This window comes from Bos mutus, chromosome 8, assembly GCF_027580195.1.
Source record: "Bos mutus isolate GX-2022 chromosome 8, NWIPB_WYAK_1.1, whole genome shotgun sequence".
Taxonomy (NCBI): domain Eukaryota; kingdom Metazoa; phylum Chordata; class Mammalia; order Artiodactyla; family Bovidae; genus Bos; species Bos mutus.
In genome coordinates, this window is record NC_091624.1 from 48,932,227 (window position 1) to 48,958,258 (window position 26,032).

Sequence of the window (26,032 nt, forward strand, 5' to 3'; positions counted from 1 at the left end):
TTCTTTTCCATGTGAATGTCCAGTTTTCCCAACTCCATTTATTAATGTCCTTTCTCTATTGTATATTCTTGGCTCCTTTATCATAAATTAACTGACCATCCGTGTAGGTTTTTTCTGGGCTCTCTCTTCTGTTCCACTGATCTATGTGTCTGTTTTTATGCCAATATCATACTTATTGTCATTATGATGGCTTTGAAATATAATTTGAAATCAGGGAGCATGAGGTCTCCAGTTCTGTCCTTCTTTTTCAAGATTCAATGGCCATTCAGGGTCTTTCATTATTCATATGAATTTAAAATTTTTTCTATTTCTGTGGGAAAATGCTATTGGAATTTTGGCTGGGCCCGCACTGATTCTGTACATTGCTTTAGGTACTACGGACATTTTAAGATTAGTAACTCTTCCAACCCAAGAGCATAGAATGTCTTTCAATTTAGTTGTGTCTTCTTCCATTTCTTTCATTTCTGTCTTACAGTTTTCAGTGTACAAGTATTTCACCTCCTTGGTTAAATTTATTCCTAGGTATTTTATTATTTCGGATAAATAGGCAGTTGTAAATAGGACTGTTTTCCTAATTTCTCTTTCTGATAGTTCACTAGTAATGTACAGAAATGCAACAGATTTCAGTGTATTGATTTTGTTTCCTGAAACTTTACTGAGTACATTTATTAGTTTACACATACAGATATACGTGTTTCAGAAATCATGAGTTCATACCCATGATTTTAATCTATCTAATTTTGATCCATTCCCATAGGGTTCTTTCTTGCCTTCTCCCATTCTACGTTTGTATGTCCTTTCTTCCACAATGAGAACCCTGGCTCCCAACATCAAGAAATACATTCGTCTATTTGAGCCAATAATACATCTAAAATAATTTCAGAATTGCTTCCCTCATATCACTCTATGAGTTCAGGAATGTTGTAGTTTTTCCCCTTACCCCACCTATCTCAAACTGAGGATACACTGTCAAATGCTATGCTCATAAATCATTTGGACTAGCTCCTTCTGTCCTCCCCCTCTTCAATATGTGTTAATTCATTTGGAAAAATACATCCATTTGTTTATTTGCTTTTAGGTTGTTTACTGCTTCTATACATGTTAACTTTTTTTTAAATATGTAAACTTTACTGGAAGTATACATATTTTTGGGTCAGTTACCCTACTGCTGTGAATCAGAGAGCTGGACAAAAGTTTATCTCCGAATATATTCGCTGCAGTAATAATTATTAGAATAGAGAAAAGAAACAAAAGAGCTGCATTTCAATGAACCATGGTACAGCCATCAAATGGAATACTATGTAGCCGTTAAAAAGAAAGCCCTGAAAGAATATTTGAGAAATGGGGAAACCACTTTTCCTCTAAACATAAGAAAGAATGTGCTAAATTTTATCTCTTGCATTCAAGACCCCCATTTCAACCTATCAAGATAATTTTAAGTATTTATTCTATCAACCTGTCTATTATAAGACCGAGAGCATCAACTCTAAGCATATAAACCACATTTTTAAATGAATCTGCCAAATTTGTTTAATTTTTAATCTACTAGCAAAACTGCCAAATTTCATCATTCTTATAAAGTCAACTTGCTCACTGACTAAATGTGTCATTTTTTAACATCAGTTTGCAAAAAATCACGCATGTTATTCAAAATGACCAATCTAGATATCTGTTTTTTGAAAACCCACTTTACCTGGTTGATGAACAACTTTTCCAACTGTATGTTCTTCCTCCTCCTCCTCTTCCAGGATGAAGCCTCCTCCTGTGTCAATTATCTTTGGGGCTGCTTTTACATTAGCCATGCCTATAAAAGTTAAGAAGTGGTCAAGAAATGAACCAGGTAAGCCCATATGCTCCCTTGTGTATAAACAGGAACTTTCAAAAATGTAATATATATCAAACAAGACGAGGATGTCCACTATTATCACTTCTATTCAACGTTATACTGAGGCCCCAGTCACCGTAATATGGCAAGAGAACAAGACAAGCGTAAAGGCTGAAAGGGTAAATCCGCATTTACTCACAGATGATGTGATTGTGTAATAGAGGACATCCACAGGAATCTGCAATTAGAGTCAAGAAATAATACCTAGGAATAGACGTGTAAAACGTCAAAAACACCACTAACAGAAATCAAAGTCACTTCTCCCCAGATTCACCTAAAGATTCAATGTGATCCCACTCGAAACCCTAGTAGGTGCTTGCATGTGTGTGTTGTGGGTGGGGAGGAATAATGGGAGCTGACAAGCTGATCTAATGCTTATATGTAAATACAAAGAACACAGAATAGCCAAGATAATCCTGAACAAAACTAGAGCATTTACACTACCCAGATTTAAAGATTTACTACAAAGCTTCAGTAATTATGACAGCGTAGTACTGAAACAAAGACAAAGAGACCAGTATAATAGAGTCCTGTAATAGGTCTACACGTATTTACAGCAAAGGCTCCAAGGCAATTCAGTGAGAAAAAGATAGTATTTTCAATAAATGATGCTAGAATTTATGACTAAGGCACTCCTACAAAACAGTGAGGAAAAGATGGTCATTCCAATAAATGAACTTTGATTCTATCACATACAATAGACACAGAACAATTTTTAAATGGATCACAATCTTGAACATAAAAGGTAAAATAAAGCTTCTAGAAGAAAACATAAAATAACTTTATGAACTTGAGGTAGCCAAAAACTTCTTACACATGACATACACGTATCAACCATAAGAGAAAAACTGTTTAATTGAACTTGACTGAAAATTATTATAACTTCAAATTTTAACAAGATGGTGGAGTAGAAGGATGTGTACTCATCTCCTCCTGCAAAAGCACCGAAATCTCAACTAGCTGTTGAACAACTAGGACAGGAGAACACTAGAACCCACCAAAAAAAATACCCCATGTCCAAAGACAAAGAAGCCACAAGGAGACGGACGTTTACAGAAGCCTCTTAGCCTCATTCACCAGAAAGTGAAAGTATCAATCAGTCATGTCTGACTCTTTGCAATCCCGTGGACTGTAGCCTGCCAGGCTCCTCTGTTCATTGAATTCTCTAGGCAAGAATTCTGGAGTGGGTTGCTATTTCCTTCTCCAGGGAACACATGTATAAGACCATCAGAAGAAGAAGAACCACAATCCCACAGCGGCTAGAACAAAAATCACATGACAAAAAGTTAATCAGGATGAAAAAGAGTTATGTCCCAGGTGAAGGGACAATATAAAACCCCTGAAAAACAACTAAATGAAGTGGAGACAGGCAAGCTTTCTGAAAAAGCATTCAGAATGATAGTGAAGATGATCCAGGATCTCAGAAAAAGAATGGAGAAGATGCAAAGAAGGTTTACCAAAGAGTCAGAAGTACTAAAAATAAATGAACACAGATGAACGATACACTAGAAGGAATCATCAGCAGAATAACTGAGACAGACGAATGGGTAAGTGACCTGGAAGACAGAATAGTGGAAATCACTGGTGCAGAACAGAATATAGAAAACAGAACGGAAAAAAAAAAAAAAAAATGAAGACAGCCTAAGAGACCTCTGGGACATTAAACACACCACCATCCGCATTATAGGGGTCCCAGAAGGAGAAGAGAGAGAGAGAGAAAGGACCAGAGAAACTATCTGAAGAGATAATAGTTGAAAACTTCCCTAACATAGGAAACGAAATAGTCAACCAAGTCCAGGAAACAGAGTCCTCGGCGGGATAAACCCAAGGAGGAACACACCAAGACACATAGTAATCAAAATGACAAAAATGAAAGACAAAGATAAAATATTAAAAGGAACAAGGGAAAAGTGACCAATAACATACAAGGGAACTCCCATCTGGTTATCAGCTGATTTCTCAACAGAAACTCTAAAAACTAGAGGGAACCGCAGGATATACTTCAAGTGTTGAAAGGGGAGAACCTACAACCAAGAATACTCTACCCACCAAGATTCTCATTCAAATTTGATGGAGAAATCAAAAGCTTTCCAAACAAGCAAAAGTTAAGAGAAATCAGCACCACCAAACCAGCTTTACAACAAATGCTAAAAAAACTTTTCTAGGCAGGAAACACAAGAGAAGGAAAACACCTACAGAAGATAAACCCAAAACAATTAAGAAAATGGTAATAGGATCATGTATATTGATAATTCCCTTAAATGTAAATGGATTAAATGCATCAAGCAAAAGACAGACTGGTTAGGCAGATGAAAATGTTCATGTACACACTTCCACTTACCACATCACTCTGCTTGACCTCCCAAGTTGTATGTAACTATATTGTTAAGTTAACCTTGTTCCCATTATGGCTTGCAACTGTAACTATTTTTTATTTTTTGTCTGGCTATTGACTGTGAAAACTGACAAACATCTCTTACTACTGTGATTATGTAACTATTACTCAATACTGTTGTATCATGATTGGGCAACAGAAAAATAATAGAATTCTATATCACCCTGCTGCTGCTGCTAAGTCACTTCAGTCATGTCCAACTCTGTGCGACCCCATAGACCCCATCCCTGGGATTCTCCAGGCAAGAACGCTGGAGTGGGTTGCCATTTCCTTCTCCAATGCATGAAAGTGAAAAGTGAAAGTGAAGTCACTTAGTCGTGGCCGACTCTTCGTGACCCCATGGACTGCAGCCTACCAGACTCCTCTGTCCATGGGACTTTCCAGGCAAGAGTAATGGAGCGGGTTGCCATTGTCTTCTCCATATATCACCCTAACTACCATTTAATAGAAAAACCTGTAATCACTTTTTGAAATCCAGATATATATCAGAATTATCTTGGAATTTCTTGAAAAATACAAATGCCCAGGTATTGCTATTCTTTGCCAGAGCTCCAGATATGTTTCTAATGAGCAGCCATGTTTAAAAACAACTGGACTAATGATGATCTTTTACTTTTATCGAGTTTGTTTCACACTTCTATTTCATATTCGGTGCTCCCATTTCATTTAATTTTCCAATTTCTCCATCTTTTTTATGTTCTTTTTCAAGCCTTTATCAAGTGTAGTAGAAAAGCTTTTATATACAAATATATAAACGCTTTGTATAATAATTTTAGAAAACATGAATTTTGCCTAACTAAAAAGTTTATGACAGTTTGAATCCACTTGCTTGTCTTAGTATGAACAGAATGCTAGATTTCTAATTTTAAAAAAAATAGATATTCAACAAGCAACAAAGGTTTACCGTACAGCACAGAGAACTATACTCAATACCTTGTAATAACCTATGATGGAAATAACTTGAAAAGTAACACACGGGTATATGTATAACTGAACCACCTCACTGTACACCTGAAACATTCATTGTAAGTCAACTATTCTTCAATAAAATATATAAAGAAAAAAAAAAACTATTAGAACCTCTATTCATCAAAAGACACCATTATGAGAGTAAAAAGACAAGATGAAAATTGGCAGAAGCTATTTGCAATATGTATATCTGACAAAAGACTCATATCCAGAATATACAGTGAAATCCTATAAACAGGCTTTCCTGGTGGCTCAGATGGTAAAGAATCCTCCTGCAATGCAGGAGACCCAGGTTTGATCCCTGGGTCAGGAAGATGCCCTGGAGAAGAGGAATGGCAACCCACTCCAGTATTCTTGCTGGGAGAATCCCATGGACAGAGAAGCCTGACAGACTGTTAAGGGATCGCAAAGAGTTGGACACAACTGAGCAACTAACACTTTCACTTCAGTGAAAGAAAAACAGAGCCTTAAAAAGAGGCAAAAGACCTGAAGAGAAACTTCACAAATGAAAACATGCAAATATCCAGTAACCACAAGAAAAATGTCTATCATTAGAAATTAGGAAAATACAAATTAAAACCATAATGAAATACCACCACTCCAACCAGAATACTCAAAATGAAAAAGACTGACAATACCAAATGAAGATGTGGTATTGAGACTGTCATACATTGCTGGTAAGATTCTAAATTGATATAATGAGTGTTTGACAATGCCTCAGTTCAGTTCAGTTCCTCAGTCATGTCCAACTCTTTGCGACCCCATGAACTGCAGCACGCCAGCACTCCCTGTCCGTCACCAACTCCCAGAGTTTACCCAAACTCATGTCCATTGAGTCGGTGATGCCATCCAACCATCTCATCCTCTGTCATCCCCTTCTCCTCCTGCCCTCAATCTTTCCCAGCATCAGGGTCTTTTCAAATGAGTCAGCTCTTCGCATCAGGTGACCAAAGTGTTGGAGTTTCAGCTTCAACATCAGTCCTTCCAATGAACACCCAGGACTGATCTCCTTTAGGATGGACTGGTTGGATCTCCTTGCAGTCCAAGGGACTCTCAAGAGTCTTCTCCAACACCACAGTTCAAAAGCATCAATTCTTCAATGCTCAGCTTTCTTTACAGTCCAACTCTCACATCCATACATGACTACTGGAAAAACCACAGCCTTGACTAGACAGACCTTTGTTGACAAAGTAATGTCTCTGCTTTTTAATATACTGTCTAGGTTGGCCATAACTTTCCTTCCAAGGAGTAAGCGTCTTTTAATTTCATGGCTGCAATCACCATCTGCAGTGATTTTGGAGCCCCCAAAAATAAAGTCAGCCACTGTCTCCACTGTTTCCCCATCTATTTGCCACAAAGTCATGGGACCGGATGCCATGATCCTAGTTTTCTGAATGTTGAGCTTTAAGCCAACTTTTTCACTCTCCTCTTTCACTTTCATCAAGAGGCTCTTTAGTTCTTCTTCACCTTCTGCCATAAGGGTGGTGTCATCTGCATATCTGAGGTTATTGATATTACTCCCAGCAATCTTGATTCCAGCTTGTGCTTCTTCCAGCTCAGCGTTTCTCATGATATATTCTGCGTATACTAAAGCTAAATATACATTTCCCCTAGGAGCCAGGATTACATTTCTAGGTATATACGCAATAGAAATGTGTGCATATGTCCACCATAAAACATATATCAAAATGCTCACAAATGTTTTCATTTTAATAGCTCCAAACTGGAAAGAACCCAAATTTCCATCAAAAGGGAAGTGGAAAACTACAATATAACAACATAAAAGAGTACTATAGAACATATAAATGAACAAACTACCAACACATGCAACAGCAGGGATGAAGCTCTCAGGTATTACTTTGAGCAAAAGAAGCCAGATACTGTATGATTCCATTTATATAATGTTCAAAAACAGACGGTACTAATCAAACCATCAGAAGAGTAGTTACTTCTGAGGGTGAGTAACTGACTAGGAAGTGACAGTGGGGAAGCGCCTACGGTTCTGGAAGTGTCAGTACACGACATTGATGCCATGGTATTAGACATGAGCACTCACACAGGTAAAATTCAGATAAGTGCATTTTACATTAGTGTATGGTGTAACTAATTCTTTAAGACAAAGAGGTATTATTTTGCTTAAATCACTCACCTTCCCTGGCCTCAATTTCTTTTTCTATTATATAAAGGGATTAGAGTATAATAAGCCTGTTTCTACAGTTAACAGCAATTTTCATACTTTACTATATCGCCCATTTATCTCCTTATATCCCTGCATTAGCCTGAGCACTTTTATCTCTGTCATTCTGAAAAATAGTTTAGCATTCCATGAATATTTACTGACTGGATAGAAAATGTACCAGAATATGATTTTGATTCCATGAATGTTATAAGAAGAAGGGAAGCTGTAGTTATTAAGACTATAATTAGAGCAGGATCCTGAGCGAGGCTAAATCATGCCAAAAACAAACCCCATTTCTCTCTACTGCTATGCCTTGTATTTCCCCAGGACCTTAGCACTACTCTTAGCAACACATTCTAAGCAAGTTCTCGGTCTTTTTCAAGGCATATGTCATAGCGCACACAGAATATGAAAACTATACATATGGAAATAAAAGTATGACAAAGAACAAAAATCTCAGCACCTAACTAACTCGAAGCACAGGTTGTCTACAATGCAACAACACAATTCAGTTCTTTGGTAAATGCCCAAGAAATCTTACAAGATATTCATGCCGCCTTGCTTTCCATTATCAGACATTTAATACCACTTTATGCTCTACTTTGCACCCCTGTTCCATAGCCATTTTACACATTTTAGAAATCTTTATGGAATCGTGAACATGAATTAATCCATGCAGATGAAGAACATTTTGTCCTGACCCTAGAATGCTTAAAAGTGGTCAAAATGTGCAGATTCAGTGTCAGTATGAATGAATATAGACATGCAGCTAGCTGTTTTCACTCTGCCTTTCTTCTGGCTGATGAGAAGGGGGAGTAGATGACACAGTTCTGACCGAGCTCAACTGCTCAAGTAGGTTTAGACACAGGTTTACGAACACAGGTGCTTCACATTACAGAGGCAGTGCTGAAGAACCACATGTCAACCAAACAGTATTTCTCTGGGGAAAATGATTAGTTGACCCCCACTGGAGAATTACATGATAGGCAAAGAAATAGGCAGCCAAGTGCTGCTCTAAGAAAAAAGATGAAATCCAAGCAAGAATAACAGCCCTTCATCCTAAGAGTGAGAGAAATGCCTAGTATAGCAGAGGCAACTAGTGAGCAAGGAAAGGCCCTGAATCCAGGGTCAGATTAGACCCGAGTTCTAGTCCTGATTAGCCTTTGCACTTACTGGGATGAACCTGAGCAAACCCCCTTTCCTTTACTGATCCTCAATTATCATCTCAGTACAATACGGATAACAAGCCCTGCCCTAAATAATTCCAGGTTAGCTGTTTGAATCAAATTAGCCAAGCTGAAAAACGTGAAGCACAACAGGTGCCACTCTGTTCCCCACAGGAAGGCAGGAACTAGTGTCTGTCTGCCCCCAGCACGTTGCAAGCACTGCGTATCAGCCCGTGTTATACGGAGGCATGAAGGAGCTGGTGCAGGACTACTACTCAAATGTGCTATAAGGTCTAAAAGCTCTACACAAAGACCACCCCCTGGGACCCGTGGCAATTGCAGGAAGAGAGCAGAGAGGGAGAGCTAAGACACTGGCTGGCACCTCCAGACGGCGAGGGAGGCTGTATCCCCAAACTAAGGACGGTAGCTGGACCACCCAAGGCAGGGAGGAAAGGCCAGGGCTGGGAGTCAGGGTCGCCTTGTGGTCTTGGGCAGTCCGCAGTGACAATCTCCGACGAGCGGATTCCCTACCCCCTCCGCTACCCCCTCCACCCGCCCCTACCCGGGACTGCACAAGCGTCTGCACTCAGACGCGAGAGGGACGCCCCATCCAGGATGCGGCCCCCGGTCCCCCAGAAAAGAGAAGAGGCAGGCGCCGCCAAGGGCCCAAACCTCCAGTAGTTGCAGCTGCCGTTGCCGGGTAAGGCCGGGCCGCCAGCCGGGCCTGGCGCAGCATCAGCGCCCGCTGCCGCTTCCGCTCGATGCTCGCCCGCACTGAGGCAGACAGCTCCGTTGGTTGTTCTGAAGCCGCCGGCTCCGACGAAGCTTCCCCGGCGGCGGCCATCTCCGCCGGTGACGGTCGGTGGCTCTAGCCCCGCGCACGCGCACTGCTGGCCCAAAGCGTGCCCAAGGCTCCCCTTCGCGGAGTCGCCAGCACCGCCTCCTATCGGGAGCGCACCTGCGCAATTAGAGAAGGAAGTGGGGAAGGAAAGGGCGGAGGGTGAAGTCTGCGCACGCGTTGGCGCGGAAGCTACCTGCTGGTTTATAATACAGCGCAAGAGCCAGTGAGACATCAATGATCAGAACCTGGTCATCTCTAAAATAATAGTTTCGCTTGGTAGTTCAGTCAGTTCAGTTCAGTCGCTCAGTCGTGTCCGGCTCTTTGTGACCCCATGGACTGCAGCACTCCAGGCCTCCCTGTCCATCACCAACTCCCAGAGCTTGCTCAAACTCATGTCCATCGAGTCGGTGATGTCATCCAACCATCTCATCCTCTGTCGTTCCCTTCTCCTCCTGCTTTCAATATTTCCCAGCATCAGGGTCTTTTCCGATGAGTCGGTTCTTCGCATTAGATCACCAAAGTATTGGAGTTTCAATTTCAGCATCAGTCCTTCCAATGATATTCTGGACTGATTTCCTTCAGCATCGACTTGTTTGATCTCCTTGCAGTCCAAGGGACTCTCAAGAGTCTTCTCCAACACCACAGTTCAAAAGCATCAATTCTTCAGCACTCAGCCTTTATAGTCCAACTCTCATATCCATACATGACTACTGGAAAAACCATAGCTTTGACTAGACGGACTTTGTTGGCAAAATAATGTCTCTGCTTTTTAATATGCTATCTAGGTTGGTCATAGCTTTTCTTCCAAGCAGCAAGACAAGAGTCTTTTGATTTCATGGCTGCAGTCACCATTTGCAGTGATTTTGGAGCCCAAGAAAATAGAGTCTGTCACTGTTTCCATTGTTTCCCCCATCTATTTGCCATGATGTGATGGGACCAGATGCCATGATCTTAGTTTTCTGAATGTTGAGTTTTAAGCCAGCTTTTTCACTCTCCTCTTTCACTTTCATCAAGAAACTCTTTAGTTCCTCTTTGCTTTCTGCCATAAGGGTGGTGTCATCTGTGTATCTGAGGTTATTGATATTAATCCCTGCAATCTTGATTCCAGTCTGTGCTTCATCAAGCCCAGCATTTTGCATGATGCACTCTGCATATAAGTTAAATAAGCAAGGTGACAATATACAGCCTTGACATAATCCTTTCCCGATTTGGAACCAGCCCACTGTTCCATGCCCGGTTCTAACTATTGCTCCTTGACCTGCATACAGATTTCTCAGGAGGCAGGTCAGGTGGTCTGGTGTTCCCATCTTTTTATGAATGTTCCACAGTTTGTTGTGATCCACACAAAGGCTTTAGCATAATCGATAAAATAGAAGTAGATGTTTTTCTGGAACTCTCTTGCTTTTTCTATGATCCAGTGGATGTTGGCAATTTGATCTCTGGTTCCTCTGCCTTTTCTAAATCCAGCTTGAACATCTGTAAGTTCTCAGTTCACGTACTGTTGGAGTCTGGCTTGGAGAATTTTGAGCATTACTTTGCTAGCGTGTGAGATGAGTGCAATTTCGCTGTAGTTTGAACATTCTTTGGCATTGCCTTTCTTTGGAACTGGAGTCAGACTTGGGTTAAACCCTATCCCTGACACTTGCCGTCAGTGTAACTTCAGCAAGTTATTTAACCTGAATTCAGTTTCTCCAGTAGTAAAATGAGGATAATTACAGAACCACTTCCACGGTTGTTGGGAGGATTAGATGTAGCCTTTAGCACAATCCCTGGCACACAGAAAGTTTCCAAAATGATGGCAGCTAGTAGTAACAGTAGTGCCAATTCAAGAGAGATCAATAGATGATTGGTCTGAATACATTAAATGCCTGGCCTAGGGAAACGGGGTCTTTTTAGATTTTGGTTTAAACAGCCAAGAACACCTGGGTTTTCACTTGCTGTATGACGTCATGCAGATCACCAGGTACCCAACGCTGGTAAGCATGAGCTCGGCTATCTTTTCCTAGAATATTTCTTCAGTGTGGATGAGCCGCCACCAAGCAGACAGAGGGTTTGGAATTTGAGCCAAATCCTAACTTCCCAAATGTGTGGAAAATTTAGCAAAAGAAGCATTGCATGATTTTCTTAAAATGTATGCTCTTTCTTTATTACAATTAAAACTTAACTAAAGCCAGCAAACATTAAGTTCTAAATACTATATATACCATTTGGGACTAGGTTTTAGAGCAAGCTGGCACACTGCAGTTTCCCTTAATATTCAATGATTAAAGTTTGAGAAACGTTAAGTTAGTGGTTCTATCAATTATATGTATATTCAAGCTGAAAGACCTTATATAAAGCATATAAATGCTGAGATTTTCTGGTTGAACTGGAGACAGAAACCTCAAGCCATCACTACTGCCTTTCCCTCAGATTGTTCCCTATCCATTGATTTTGTCCAGGTGATAAAATCTCAAATTCTATTTGACACCAAAAGCATGAACAGCAAAAGAAAAATCAGTTAAATTTAACTTCATCAAAATTAAAAATTTTTGTTCATCAGAGGACACTGTCAAGAAAGTGAAAAGACAACTCACAGAATGGGAGAAGATACTTGGAAAATCATATACAGGTTTCCATGTCCCCTATCCAAAAGTAGAGCATTCCTAAGAAATCTGTTGTAAACTAAAATGCCACAAAGAAGCAATTAGCTTAGAACACATCTTGCTAATGAATGCGTATGCACAAAATAAGTGAAGATAAAGCTCAGATGCTCAGAGACAGTTCACAACTACGGTGACTGGATGCCAAGGTGCTCAGGGTAGATCCAGGGGAAGGAGCTGCTTGGTGTCACTCTCTCAAAGTGCACTGCCTCTATAATGGCTTGTTGCAAAACAAACATGACACATGTAGAGAACAAAGGTATGGATACCAAGGGGGGAGAGGGAGGGATGAACTGGGAGATTGCTGTTGACAAATATAGACTACTGTGTGTAAAATAGATAACTTACAATAACTAACGAGCTACTGTACAGTACAGGGAACTCCACTCTATGCCTGCTGTGACCTAAATGGGAAGGAAACCCAAAAAAGATGGGATATATGTATATGGATAGCTGATTCATTTTGCAGAAACTAACATTGTAAAGCAATTATACTCAAATACAAGTTAATTTTTTTTAAAAATGCAAAAATGGGTACTAGTGAAGGTCTTTCATAAGTGCAAAATGACATAAAGCAAACTTGAAAAGCAAGTGATATACCTGTATCTAAAAAGGGAATTCTTACAACTAAGTAACAAAAAGACAATGGTTTGTAAATGAGCAAAGGACTTAAATAGATATTTTTCTACAAATGGCCAAACAAGCACAATGAAAAGATATTCATTATTAGTGAAATGGAAACGGAAAAGCATCAGGTCAAAAGTGAAGTGAGAGACCATTTCACATCAATTACATGACTAGAATTAAGAGAAAAAAGAAAACAAAATAACAAGTGTTAGCAAGGATGTAGAAAAATTGGCATTGTCCTAGTGGGAATGTAAAACAATGTTGCTGGTGGCAAAGGGTTTGGCTATCCTTCAAAAAGTTAAACACAGAGAATTACCACTTAAGTCAGCAATTTCACTCCTGGATAGAAAGAACTGAAGTCCTCAAAGACTGAAAACAGGTGTTCACACAAAATCTTGCAAACAAGTGCTCATAGCAGCACTATTCACAATACCAAAAGACTGAAACTACCCAAATGTCCGTAAAATGATAAACAGATAAACAAAACGTGGCATATCCATACAAGGAAAATAATTCGGCCATAGAAGGGAAGTACTGACACATGCTACAACACGAATGAACCTTGAAAATATTATGCATTTCTTTTATATGAAACATTTGGAATAAGCAAACCCATAGTAACGTAAAAAGCATTAGTGGTTGGCAGGGACTGAGGGGAGGAGATGAGAAGTGACTGCTTAAGTAGTGTGGGGTTTCCTTTGGGTAATGAAAATGTTCTGTTGTGACAGTTTCACAACATTGTGAATGTACTACATGTTACTAATGGTAAATTTTATAACAAGTTTTTTAAAAATTCAAATTCTGACTGGGCCCAGGCAGGTCATGAAGTTAATGAATCCATCCAGGTGTAGCACTCTGTAAAGTGGAATGTGAGGGCCCCCTAAGGGAAAAGCTACTGCGTAGCTCGAGTGAGTAGACAGAATTTGGGCCCCTTATTGCCAACTGCCCAATGTTTGAAGAGAGGTAACTGCTTCTCAAATTGTAAAGCACATACAAGTCACCTGGTGATCCACTTAAAATGCGGATTCTGATTCAGTAGGTCCATGGTGGGACTCGAGCTATGCATTTCTAATGAGCTCCCTAATTGAGTTGCAGCTCCACCAACCATAGGTCTAATAGTAAGGGTCAGGTCCACAGGTTTTCAAACTTGGCTGCACCCTGGAAGCACCTGGGGAATTTGAAAAACACAGTCTGATGTCATTGGTCAAGGGTGGGATCTGGGTATTAGGATTTTATAAAGCACCCTCTCCCCCACCCCTATGATTCTAATGGGCAGCACATTTTGAGAGTCAGCACCCTAATGACCCCCCCTAGACTCTATGCCGGAGAAGGCAATGGCACCCCACTCCAGTACTCTTGCCTGGAAAATCCCATGGACGGAGGAGCCTAGTGGGCTGCAGTCCATGGGGTCACGAAGAGTCGGACACGACTGAGCGACTTCCCTTTCACTTTTCACTTTCATGCATTGGAGAAGGAAATGGCAACCCACTCCAGTGTTCTTGCCTGGAGAATCCCAGGGACGGGGGAGCCTGGTGGGCTGCCGTCTATGGGGTTACACAGAGTCAGACACGACTAAAATGACTTAGCAGCAGCAGCAGCAGACTATGCAGCTGTAAGAGCCTCAGTAGACATGAGTTTGAGCAAACTCCGGGAGACGGTAAAGGACAGGGAAGCCTGGCGAGGTGCAGTCCATGGGGTCACAAAGAGTCAGACACAACTGAGCGACGGAACAAAAGAGACAAAGAGCTTTTGAGACTGCGATATTTCTGTGTGGGACAAGATAACTGTTCTCTCCCAAGGTAACCTTTTGAGAATAATTAGCCCCTAGAGCCTCCTCCCCAAGAAAGCACTCCAAGCTTGAATGCTGAAGGACATGGACCATAGCTCAGATGCCATACCGGTCCTGGTATTTCGTTAGCTCTTGACAACCTTTTGGGTTTCCTTTTACTGGTAGCTCCCTCTCCTTGGGCTTCCTGATCTTTGTTAGCAAGTTTAGTGTAACTGGGTCTGAATTGTTAGCTGAAGCCTCAACCAAGCTAAACCAAGGCTCCTCCTTAAGAGAAAAGAGGAGTACATGCCCCAATCTGCACATCCCACACAGTGACAAAGGCTGCAGGGCCTGCCCAGAGCACAACAGCGTGAGTCATCTTGGTGGGGGCACAAAAGGAAAGCAAGCAGGAGAATAGAGTAAATATGTTCTTGCCTCACCCCATTCAGTGTCAGGAGAAATCTATGACTACATCTGTATTCCTGCTTGTGCCTCTCACCTCCCAGACCAACTGTGATCCTGGCTGAAAGAGGAGTTATGAACAAAGCACAGGAAGAACTGAAAGCCCTAACAGAGCTTGATAAGGAGCAGGCAGGTAAGAATGGAAGCCAGCAAGGGGGATGAAAACCTTGGCAGCACTTCCTGGTAGACCTCCTCTCTGAGAGCAGTACTGGGGTTATTCATGCCTGAGAGGACAGGATGTGAACATATTTGTCTGTATCATCTAGTAAATAGTACATGTGTGTGGCTTTCTTTCTTACTTGCATTTTTACCCCTGATTGCTGGGCTTTACCTCTTAATGTGGTCACTTTGAACATCACTGGCATAAATTTACAATAGTAGAACATCCGTGGTAAGGAGCACACCAAGTTGGGTAACTGTCTGGGATGAGCACACAGGAACACAGAAATTAGCCTGATCCTACAGACCTAAGCTGTATTGCTTTAGTAACCCAGGAAACGTGGTCTCCTTTGTCTGTAACTGACACCCTTCTGGAAAAACTTAAGATTTCAACCTCCCTGAACCAAAAGATAAAGCGATTGAGGCAAAACCATCATATTGAAACCTTGATCAATAAAATGTATGTGCAAAGGGATTTAGAAAACATCTTAAAGACTAACAACAATATTCTTTCCAGAAGCAATAAGAAGTAGAAGGGTCCAAACAATTCAACTAAAGACAGGAACTAGGAAAGATGATTATCAGTGCTGAAAGCCAAAATCTAGTCACCCACTGACCAGCAAGGGCAGATCTTTTCCCACTCTGCATTCCCCAGGTCCTGAATGTGGGCCAAGGGACCTTGCTTCTTACTGCCTTTTCCAGGAAACTTGCCCTGTCTCCTTCCTTGGGCTCCTGTCAACCTCATGTGTGCTGGTATTGTGGCTTCTCCACATAAGAAGTGATACCTACCTGCCTCCTTAACTAAATTATCAGGTCCTTGAGAATTGGGACCCTCTGGTTCATCCCAGTATCGCCAGCACAGCATCTGCAGAGTAGCTGCTCATTAAATGTTTGTGGAATTAAATAAACAGAATGAATAATGCTGAATAAACCTACTCAGAGGTTTATTCACCTCACCAGCACTGAAAACTCAATGTCCAAAGCAGAACCCAACAACCAACTCAGCCCTGGTGTTTATACACCTGTGGAAACAGGAAACACTCCACTTCAGAACAGCCCACTCCACTGTTGCCTGGTTTTGGCCATTATTTTTTGCAATAATAACAGTTAACACTTCTATGGTGCTTAGTATATAGTAGGTGTTTCTAAGCATTTAAAATTTATTAATTAATTTTTGTAGCTACTCAATGATTGTATTCACTAATCCCAGTTTATAGATGAGATTATAAGGTACAGAGATGTTAAATAATTTATTCAAGGTCATAATCTAGTGACAGAGCTGAGTTCAACCAGGCACAGCCCAGCCCTGATATCAATAATCTCAACCACTAAACTCTAAGTCTCAACATTATTAACAGAATGTCTTCCTCTTCTCCACTAGTACTCATTCACAGCTGGGATCAGAAACCAGGTCCTTGCAATACTCTACATGGCTAATACCCTAATACATAGTCCCTGCAATGCCCTTCATGGCTTGAAACAGACAGGGCTGTCTCTGTTTGAAGCCTGGTTTGAGAGTTATTGTTGCCAGTCTTAAATAGGGCCAAAGGAGGATGAATGTGACCCAGGGCTCATTCATTGTGTGGATGAACTCCAATCCACATAATAGGGTGATAGTCTTATGGTTCCCTGTTTTCTTACTACCCTCAATTGGAGTTTTTGTTTTCCTTTCAATTACCTTTATAAAAAGTGTGGTTGCAACTTCAGACCACAAACCACTTAAATTTTATTGGCAAGTACTTCCTCTAATAGTTGGAGTCCCATTGAACAGTGAACTATTTGTCACGAGACACACTTGTTTTTACAGTTTTTATAATGTTTGGAAATTGGATGAGTGTCTCTGGCTTCCATCCTTTCTCTGGTCCGACTGCAGGCCTAGTTCAGCTCCCATTGCCTTTTGCCTGAACAGCGTCCTGGCTGGCTCCCAGTCTCTCCTTCTGACCCATCTTATACTTGGTCTTACAGTTTCATTTTTCTAAAGTACAGCTTTAGGGAATTCCCTGGTGGTCCAGTGCTTAGGACTCCTTTCACTGCTAAGGGCCTGGGTTCAATCCCTGGTCAGGCAACTAAGACCCCACAAGCTGCACAGTGTGGCACTTCCCCAAGAAAAGAGTACATCTTTAACCGTTTGCTCAAAAATCATTTGACCCCAGTTCAGTTCAGTTGCTCAGTCATGTCTGACTCTTTGCAACCCCATGGACTGCAGCATCTGACACCAAGCCTGCAGTTAATCCCCATCACCTGTTCCAGCTGCCTTTGGGGGTACTTACCCTCCATGAATTTTCACTGAACTTTATGCTCTGTCTTCCTATCTTCTAGGCTGGTCCTGCATTCCTCTTGCCTCTGGACTATTTCCCTCCCTGCAATTCTTTTGTTCATACACTCACTCATTCTTGCATTTGTTCATACATTCAATCAGCAAATTTAAGACCCCATGCTCCAAGCGAGGTCTTATGCTGAGGACCAGGAATACAGCAACAAATTAATGATGCTCCTCTCAAGAAACTGATTTCCATTTCCTTAAAGATTAATTATGTGGAGTATCTTTTCATGTGCATATTGTCTATTTGCATATCTTATTGGGAGAAATGTCTATTCAAGATCTTTGCCCATTTTAAAGTTGAATTACTTGTCTTTTTATTATTGAATTGTAAGTTTTTATATCATAGATATCCCAGTTTTCTAATTGTTTCCCTTATGCTTTTGTATTTTCTAAGTTTTCTACAATGATGAGTGACTCTAATAAGCAGAATATCTAAAATGTGATACTAACCTGCATGAAAATGTAGAAATCATACTAATCAAACTTATGAATGATACTAAATTAGGAAGAATGTTAATGTATTTGGGGTTTTTTGTTTTACAAAATCAAGATCCATTCTTGGAGGAGCAGAACTATGGGTAAAATATTCAGTGTGTTAGTGTGAACTTCCTCATTTCAACAATTTTCTCAGGATGTTTGATGAAGTGATCTTTTTCTGCATAAGTGGGAGCTGAAATTAGATGATATCCTGCAGGCTCAACCTTCACTGTCTTTGATTTTCGGTTAAGGTAGGGGTAGAATTCTCTTGACAAGGGTTCATGAAAAAGCAATCTGAAAGTCTTGGTGTCTCACAGACTCAGTGGGGATCAGCAGTTGATGTGACTGATGAAAAGAGAGGATGTGATCTGAGATGACAAGAATCAAAGCAGCGTGTCTGAACTGAGGGAGAGGTTTGTCCTGCTGATTGAGCTGCTCAGACCAGACCAGAAGCATGTTCCCACTTCTGAACAACACTCCAGGAACCAGAGCACTATCTATGTGGCTGGGTTGGGGAGGGAAGGGCTAGGAGGAAAGTGCTGGGAGGATGGCCACTTCAGAAAAGTCGTGATGAAGCCACTACATCCCTGGAGGGTTTCCCTGGGCAGAGGCATCAATGTGGTCTGCCAGGCCTTTATCATCTCACTTAACTGGAAATTCACAGCAGCTCACTGGGCAGGATTTCTTCTTACCATATACCATGAGACCCAGGAATACACTCATGGCAATTCCAGTGGCCCCTCATCTTGGAAGCTGAAGACCCAAATGGCAATCAGGTGAGAATCTGAACTGAGGTCCACAGAGCAGGAACAAGGAGACGCCAAAGACACTCTAGGGCAGCAAATACAAATTGTCCTGGGGTCCAAGCTGGCAAGGAAAACCAACCTTTTAAATGTAAACCTTTAAAATGAACACCTGCCTTTTAAATGTATACAAGTTTCTTCACTTTCACAGATAAATATATTGGGCTCCATTTTTTTAAATTTTTATTTTATTTTTAAACTTTACAATATTGTATTAGTTTTGCCAAATATCGAAATGAATCCACCACAGGTATACATGTGTTCCCCATCCTGAACCCTCCTCCCTCCTCCCTCCTCATACCATCCCTCTGGGTTGTCCCAGTGCACCAGCCCCAAGCATCCAGTATCATGCATCGAACCTGGACTGGCTGACTTGGTCTTTTATTTTTCCTTTTTTTCAGAAAGAACTAAAAAAAAATGTTTTATTTTTATAATTAAAAAAACAGCAATGTACAATGAGAAATGGCATCCCAGTCATCCTCATTTCTGGGGTGACAACAGGGAAATGAGGGGACAGCCGTGAAAGGAGTGCAGCAGGGCCAGTGAAGCCAGGCCTCCCACTCTGTTAAAGAGGAGCTAAAAACTGGGATTTTTATGTGAAATCATCCAATTTCTAAATCTTGATGCTGATGGAGGGGACATATGTACACCTATGGCTGATTCATGTTGATGTTTAACAGAAAACAACAAAATTCTGTAAAGCAATTATCCTTCAATTAAAAAGTAAATTTTAAAATATATAGTTTTTAATTTAAAAAAGAAAATATCATACAGGGGCTGGAAATCCCTACAACATCTCTGCTGGGGTCATCTTAACTCTTCTGCTTGCATATCTGGGAACTGGACCCCAAGCCTACGAATTTAGCCATCTCTGTATGCAGACTGCTGCAACTGATAGGAACAGATTCTTCAAACTAAACTGAAATCAATCTCTTTATAGTGTTCAATACACCGGCCTGACCACCCCTGACCTGCATAGCCTCTGCCACTCAGCCACTCCGTCTATCCATTCACTCACTAGACAGACAGACAGACAGACAGACAGACACACACACACACACAAAACCAGGGGCTCTGGAATCCAGTGGATAGGGTTCCCCACAAGTTGAATATGTGCTTTCTCTATCTTTGAGTCCCTTGGGGCCTGGAATACAGATAGGTTCCCTGGGTGGAAACACGGTCTCCCAACCCCTCTCCTGTATGAAGATTGCCCCGGGAAGAAGTTCCCTTGTGGACCCTGTGTGTGCTTCTCCTGGGCAGCAGCCTGGCAGTGAGTTTACGGGGTCTACTGGACATGAACCCTGGACATGTCATTGATGTTGCAAGCCCAGGCCTCCCCACTGTGTAAACAGGCATTAACATCCACATCCTGGCAGATTTTGAGGGATATACAGGTTGTTTTAATGGGAATGTGCTACACACAGTGTCAGGATTGCGACAAATGGTATTGACACAGAGGCATGGAAGGAACTTGGGATCCCACAAGGCTAGGTTTGAATCCAGGTTCAGACACTTTGGGAAGAATATCTGACTTCTAAGAGCCTCTATTTCCTCATCTATAAAATAAGCATAGAACTGCCTAGTGGAGGCCTGTTTTTTGAATTTGAAATTAGCAGTAATGCCACACACTGAATGTCCTGCACAGTAAGCGCCCCGGAAAGGGTAAGCTGTTGGTGGTGGTGTAACTGGTAACCAGTAGAGGGCACCAAACTACTCCATAAATGAGGTTGGCGGTTGGCCTGCCATACTCACCACAGGTGCAAGCCTTTACCTATGCAAAGCCAGTGGGACACACACACACACACACACACACTCATGCACACACACACACACACACACACTCATGCACACACACACACACACACACACTCATGCACATCTTCGTTGAAAAGTTAGAAATTACACTTTACATGGTACTATTGGGCAGGGTGGGCAGGGGGTTCATTTATTAACAAAAGCAGCTTGGGGTAATGGAAAGAGCACCCCAGAAGGAAGGGAAACCCATCCTAGGACAGGGGTTCTTGTCCTGTGCTCTGTGGCCCTGGGGAAGTCTGGACCCTTTTTTGAAGCCCAAGAGGGTTGAACCAGTTGATCTCTAAGGGACCTTCTAGATGTCTATGACTAAGATTTTGGGACATATATTTCACGAAGCATGCAGGTGGTCGGGATTGCGATGGGGAGAAATGGACTGAACGACCTCTGAATGCCCTCCTGCGGCTGCAATTTGACATTTGTACACAGTCACGGGAAGCCTCACACGGGCTAATCCTAGCCTCACAAAGGAGTGCGGTTAGAGTCGCTGGGTGGTGGCGAAGTTTTTCTACAAGCACACATGATGCTTATCATCTTTTGTGCAGGCTGATGATGAAGCCACAGAGACCACCCAGCCTGACAAAGAAAGGAATTCTTGTCTGCACTTGACAGCCTTCAGGTTGATGGTTTTCCATTTGCCCTGGAGGCTGTCACTTGCAGAACAATAGCAAGGAGCAGGGTGGCTCTCACCTGAGACTGGCGCTGCCGAGGGGCTGGGGAAGGGGGGTTACTGCTGTCTCTGTTCCAGGACGTGGAGGGTGTAAGCCAGCAGCTGGCATGCAGTAGCCCTGCCTGGAGAGGCTGTGGAGGATTATTTCCTGTGTAGATGGGGTTGTACTCTACAGGTCAGAAAGCAGTAAGTGCTTAGCACATTACTGTTCATTTAAAAAAATTATAATGAATTATTGATACACACAAAACATGGATTAATCTCAAACCTCAAACAGAGTGAAAGAAGCCAGACACAAAAGATTACATACTGTATAATTCCATTTCTGTGACCTTCTAGAGAAGATAAAACTTGGCTATATGGTACTAGAAATTAGATTAATGACTGATTCCTTAAGAGGGGGAGAAGCTGACTGCAAAGGGACAGAGAGACACTTTCAAGGAGGTGGAAACTCTATGTCTTAATTGAGTGATGATGAGGAGGTGCACCTTTGTAAAACTGAACTGTTTACATAAAATCACTGCGTTTGATTGTCTGCAAATTATATTTCAATAACACTGATTAAAAAACTGAACTGCAAAAACAAGTTTAGGGACTTCCCTGGCAGTCCAGTGATTACAACTCAGCATTTTTTACTGCTATGGGCCTGGGTTCAATTCCTGATCGGGAAACTAAGATCCCACAAGCCACATGGTCCAGTTAAAATACAAACAAAAACAAGTTTAATGACTTTCTTATTATCAAAATAAATACATGTTGAGAGTTCTCTGGTGACCTAGTGGTTAGGATTCCAGGCTTTCATTGTAGGGGAACTGAGATACAAGATGCACAGCACAGCCAAAAAAAAACCAAAAAACTATGTTCACATTAGAAGACTGAGAAAATACAGATATGTTTAAAAAAAAAATAAAGATAAACCATCCATAATCCCATCACGCAGAGGTAAACATGGTTATCATTTCGATAAGGCTAGTGCCAGACCTTTATTATCACAGAAATGAAATAATAATCTGCATTATCATTAATTTATTTCTGCATTAAATAGCCAACATAGGCACATAATTACAAAAGGGCATAAAGTAAAAAATAAATCTTTCCCAGTCTCCTCTCTAGAAGCAATTACTCCCATCATTCACTTGTATATCCTCCTGGAGATATGTTATGCTTTTACAAAAATATATGTGAGATGATCATGAAGGGAAAGATGGTAGCATACTCTACATATAATTTTCACCTGTATTAATCTATATTTTAATATAATATCCCATGAATATCTTTCCATGTTATTGAAATTTTCTACAGTGTCATTTTTAAGCAACTTTTGATTCAAGTAGAACATAAAAATCTAAAATATGCAAAAATTATAAGTGTAAAGTTCAAAGTGTTTCCATATATTGAATCTACTTTTATATCCAGTACCAATGAACCAAGAATTTTCAGATGTTCAAGCTGGATTTAGAAAAGGCAGAGGAACCAGAGATCAAATTGCCAACATCCACTGGATCATAGAAAAAACAAGAGAATTCCAGAAAAACATCTACTTCTGCTTTATTGACTACACCAAAGCCTTTGACTGTGTGGATCACAACAAACTGTACATTCTTCAAGAGATGGGAATACCAGACCACCATACCTGCCTCTTGAAAAATCTGTATGCAGGTCAAGAAGCAACAGTTAGAACTGGACAGGGAACAACAGACTGGTTCCAAATTGGGAAAGGAGTACGTCAAGTCTGTATATTGTCATCTTGCTTATTTAACTTATATGCAGAGTACATCATGCAAAATGCCAGGCTGGATGAAGCACAGGCTGGAATCAAGATTGCAGGGATTAATATCAATAACCTCAGATATACAGATGACACCACCCTATGACAGAAAGCGAAGAGGAACTAAAGAGCCTCTTGATGAAAGTGAAAGAAGAGAGTGAAAAAGCTGGCTTAAAACTCAACATTCAGAAAGCTAAGATCATGGCACCTGGTCCCATCACATCATGGCAAATAGATGGGGAAACAATAGACACAGTGAGAGACTTTATTTTCCTGGGCTCCAAAATCACTGTAGATGGTGACTGCAGCCATGAAATTAAAAGACACTTGCTTCTTGGAGGAAAGCTATGACAAACCTAGATAGCATATTAAAAAGCAGAGACGTTACTTTGCCAACAAAGGTCCATCTAGTCAAAGCTATGATTTTTCCAGTAGTCATGTATGGATGTGAGAGTTGGACCATAAAGAAAGCTATGCACTGAAGAACTGATACTTTGGAACTGTGGTGTTGGAGAAGACTCTTGAGAGTCCCTTGGACTGCATGGAGATCAAACCAATCCATCCTAAAGGAAATAAGTCCTGAATATTCATTGAAAGGACTGATGCTGAAGCTGGAGCTCCAATACTTTGGCCACCTGATGTGAAGAACTGACTCCTTAGAAAAGACCCTGATAGTGGGAATGACTGAGAGCAGGAGGCGAAGGGGACGACAGGATGAGATGGTTGGATGAGATGGTTGGATGGCATCACTGACTTGATGGACATGAGTTTGAGCAAGCTCCAGGAGTTGGTGACGGATAGGGAAGCCTGGCATACTGCAGTCCATGGGGTCACAACAAATCGGACGTGACTGAGCCACTGAACTGAACTGAATATAAAGCAGCAGGTCACTACCAGCACTCCAAAAACCTTTCACTGTCTCCCAGTGTCTCCTAAACGCTGTCTCCTCTCCTGCAAAAGAAGCTGTGATCCTGACTTCTAATTTCTAGTGAGTTTTGCCTGTTTTTTTTTTTTTTAATCTTTACACGTTATTTATATACTAATAATAGAATTACACAGTGTTTATTCTTACGTCTGTATTCTTTCACTCCACAGTATATGAATGAGATTAATTCATGTCAGTGCATATAGCAACATTTCATTCACACTTACTGTCATAGAATATTCCTTTGTATAAATACATCACAATTTATCTATCCATTCGGCTGTTGATGGACACAGGGGATGTTTTCAGGTTTTGGCTGTTGTAGCTGTTCATGTTCTGTAGAACATGAACATTCTGTAGATGTCTTTTGGTGAATATATGTGTGCATTTCTGATGCATACATGGCTAGGAGTGTAACTGCTAGGTCATAGATATGCACATATTCAGCATTTGAAGAAAAAAAGTCTCCAAAATGGTCACATCAATTTAAACTCTCTCCTGACTTCTGAGAGTTCCAACTCCTCTACATTCTACCTACAAACTCAGTTTTAATGGCCATATAGCATTTCTATTTTATACAAATATGCCATACTTTCTTTTACCTGTTTCCTGTAGTACAGGGATTCCTAACTCTTTTTGGGCCGTAGACACACTGATGTTCTGACAAAGCTTGAGGAGCCCTTCTCCGAATATGACATAGTAAAATATGACTTTACTATTAACATGCTAAATGATAACATCTAGCAGCAGGTCTAATAATCACAGTAACATCAAAATTCCAAAATGAGCATAAATATTAAAATGCTTATTGGCCTTTAGTGTTGCTTCTCCTATGAAATGCATATCTTAGTTCTTGCCAATTTTAATGGCCTTTTTATTTTCAAATTTATATGTAAGCACTCATGTGTTATAGATATTACCCATCTCTGTGAAACGTTACAATTTTTTATTTGTCATTAGCTTTGCCATTATGTTTGTTTTTAAATAATAGCTTTATTGAGGAAAATTCATATACCATAAAATTCACCCTTTTTAAAGTAGAGACTTTGGTGGCGTTTAGTATACATCAGCATGTTTTCAGGGCTTATCCATGTCGTACCAGGTATCACTATTTTATTCCTTTTTATGGAAGAATAATACCCCCTTCTATGGTATGGCAGATCAGATTTTTATCAGTTGATAGTCAAGTGGGTTGTTTCCATTTTTTAGCTATTATGAATAATGCTGCTATGAACATTCAAGTAGCAAGTTTTTGTGGGGATGTGTATTTTCATTTATCTTGGGTATATACCTAGGAATGTAATTTCTGGGTCATATGATAATTCTACATTTAAAAACTGCTAGACTATTTTCCAAAATGGCCACATCATTTAAAAATTCCACCAGCCATGTATGAGATGTTATGGTTTTTAATAAATTAAAATTTTAATTTTACATAGAAAAATAAGTCAAATCTATGTTTTCTTTTATGCTTTTGCCTTTGAGTTATTCTTAGAAAGACTTTCACCATTCCAAAATTATAGAAATAGCCTCCTAAACACTCACACACACACATTCTTTTAGTACTTCTGTGTTTCTCCTTTTTGTAAATAGAAACTTTAAACAACCACTTGGAATCTACATTATACAATGCCAGGCCTTCCTACTCTCTCTGCCATTTTTAATAGACTCTTTGTTTTTTTTAATAGATTTCTTCATCCAGTTCTGTCTGCCTTATAATTAACAGCAATTTCCCTCAGATTTGGAGGTATGGTGAATTGTTACTAGACTCTTTCTTTTTTTTTTTTTTTTTTAATGGTTGTTTCAGATAATTCTAGCCATATGTCTTTTTTCTTTCTGACATAGGATTTTTAAAGTGCTCATCTGAATGCATTTCTCAGCGGTATAAACATTTTATCAGAACTGAGGAGAAAAGGATGTGGATGGTGTTCTAGACACACTTGATTTTGTGTGTCCTGTCTTTTCCTGCTTTCGTCATCTTTAGAGTGAAGGGAAACCCTGTGCTCGGTAGGAAGACAAAGGTTGTTTGGATGAGTGCTGAAGGGACTAGCAAGAGCTAAGAGGAGGGTGGGAGTCTCTGGGGAACATTCAGTTGGTTTTCCAGCCTGTCCTCTGTTTTTTCCTAATTCTACCCACCACCTCAGAAACAGAAAGTAGACTG

The 26,032-nt window shown here is 40.7% G+C and overlaps 1 protein-coding gene across 3 annotated transcripts in view; it reads right to left on the reverse strand.

Moving 5' to 3' along the window:
• The window catches only part of XPA (XPA, DNA damage recognition and repair factor), a 29,425-nt gene extending 19,908 nt beyond the window's left edge, over positions 1 to 9,517 (reverse strand). The window contains exons 1-3 of one of the 3 annotated variants that reach the window (XR_011465114.1): positions 9,267 to 9,517; positions 2,025 to 2,063; positions 1,694 to 1,804 (exon numbers count right to left, since the gene is read on the reverse strand). Coding sequence is in view for 2 of the 3 variants with exons in the window: in XM_070375601.1 (XP_070231702.1) it covers positions 1,694 to 1,804; positions 2,025 to 2,063; positions 9,267 to 9,438 (322 nt within the window). In the remaining variant the exon portion in view is untranslated. The remainder of the gene's footprint in view (positions 1 to 1,693; positions 1,805 to 2,024; positions 2,064 to 9,266) is intronic. The other 2 variants (XM_070375601.1, XM_005905976.3) reach the window with 2 other exon arrangements.
• Positions 9,518 to 26,032: the final 16,515 nt, after the last annotated feature.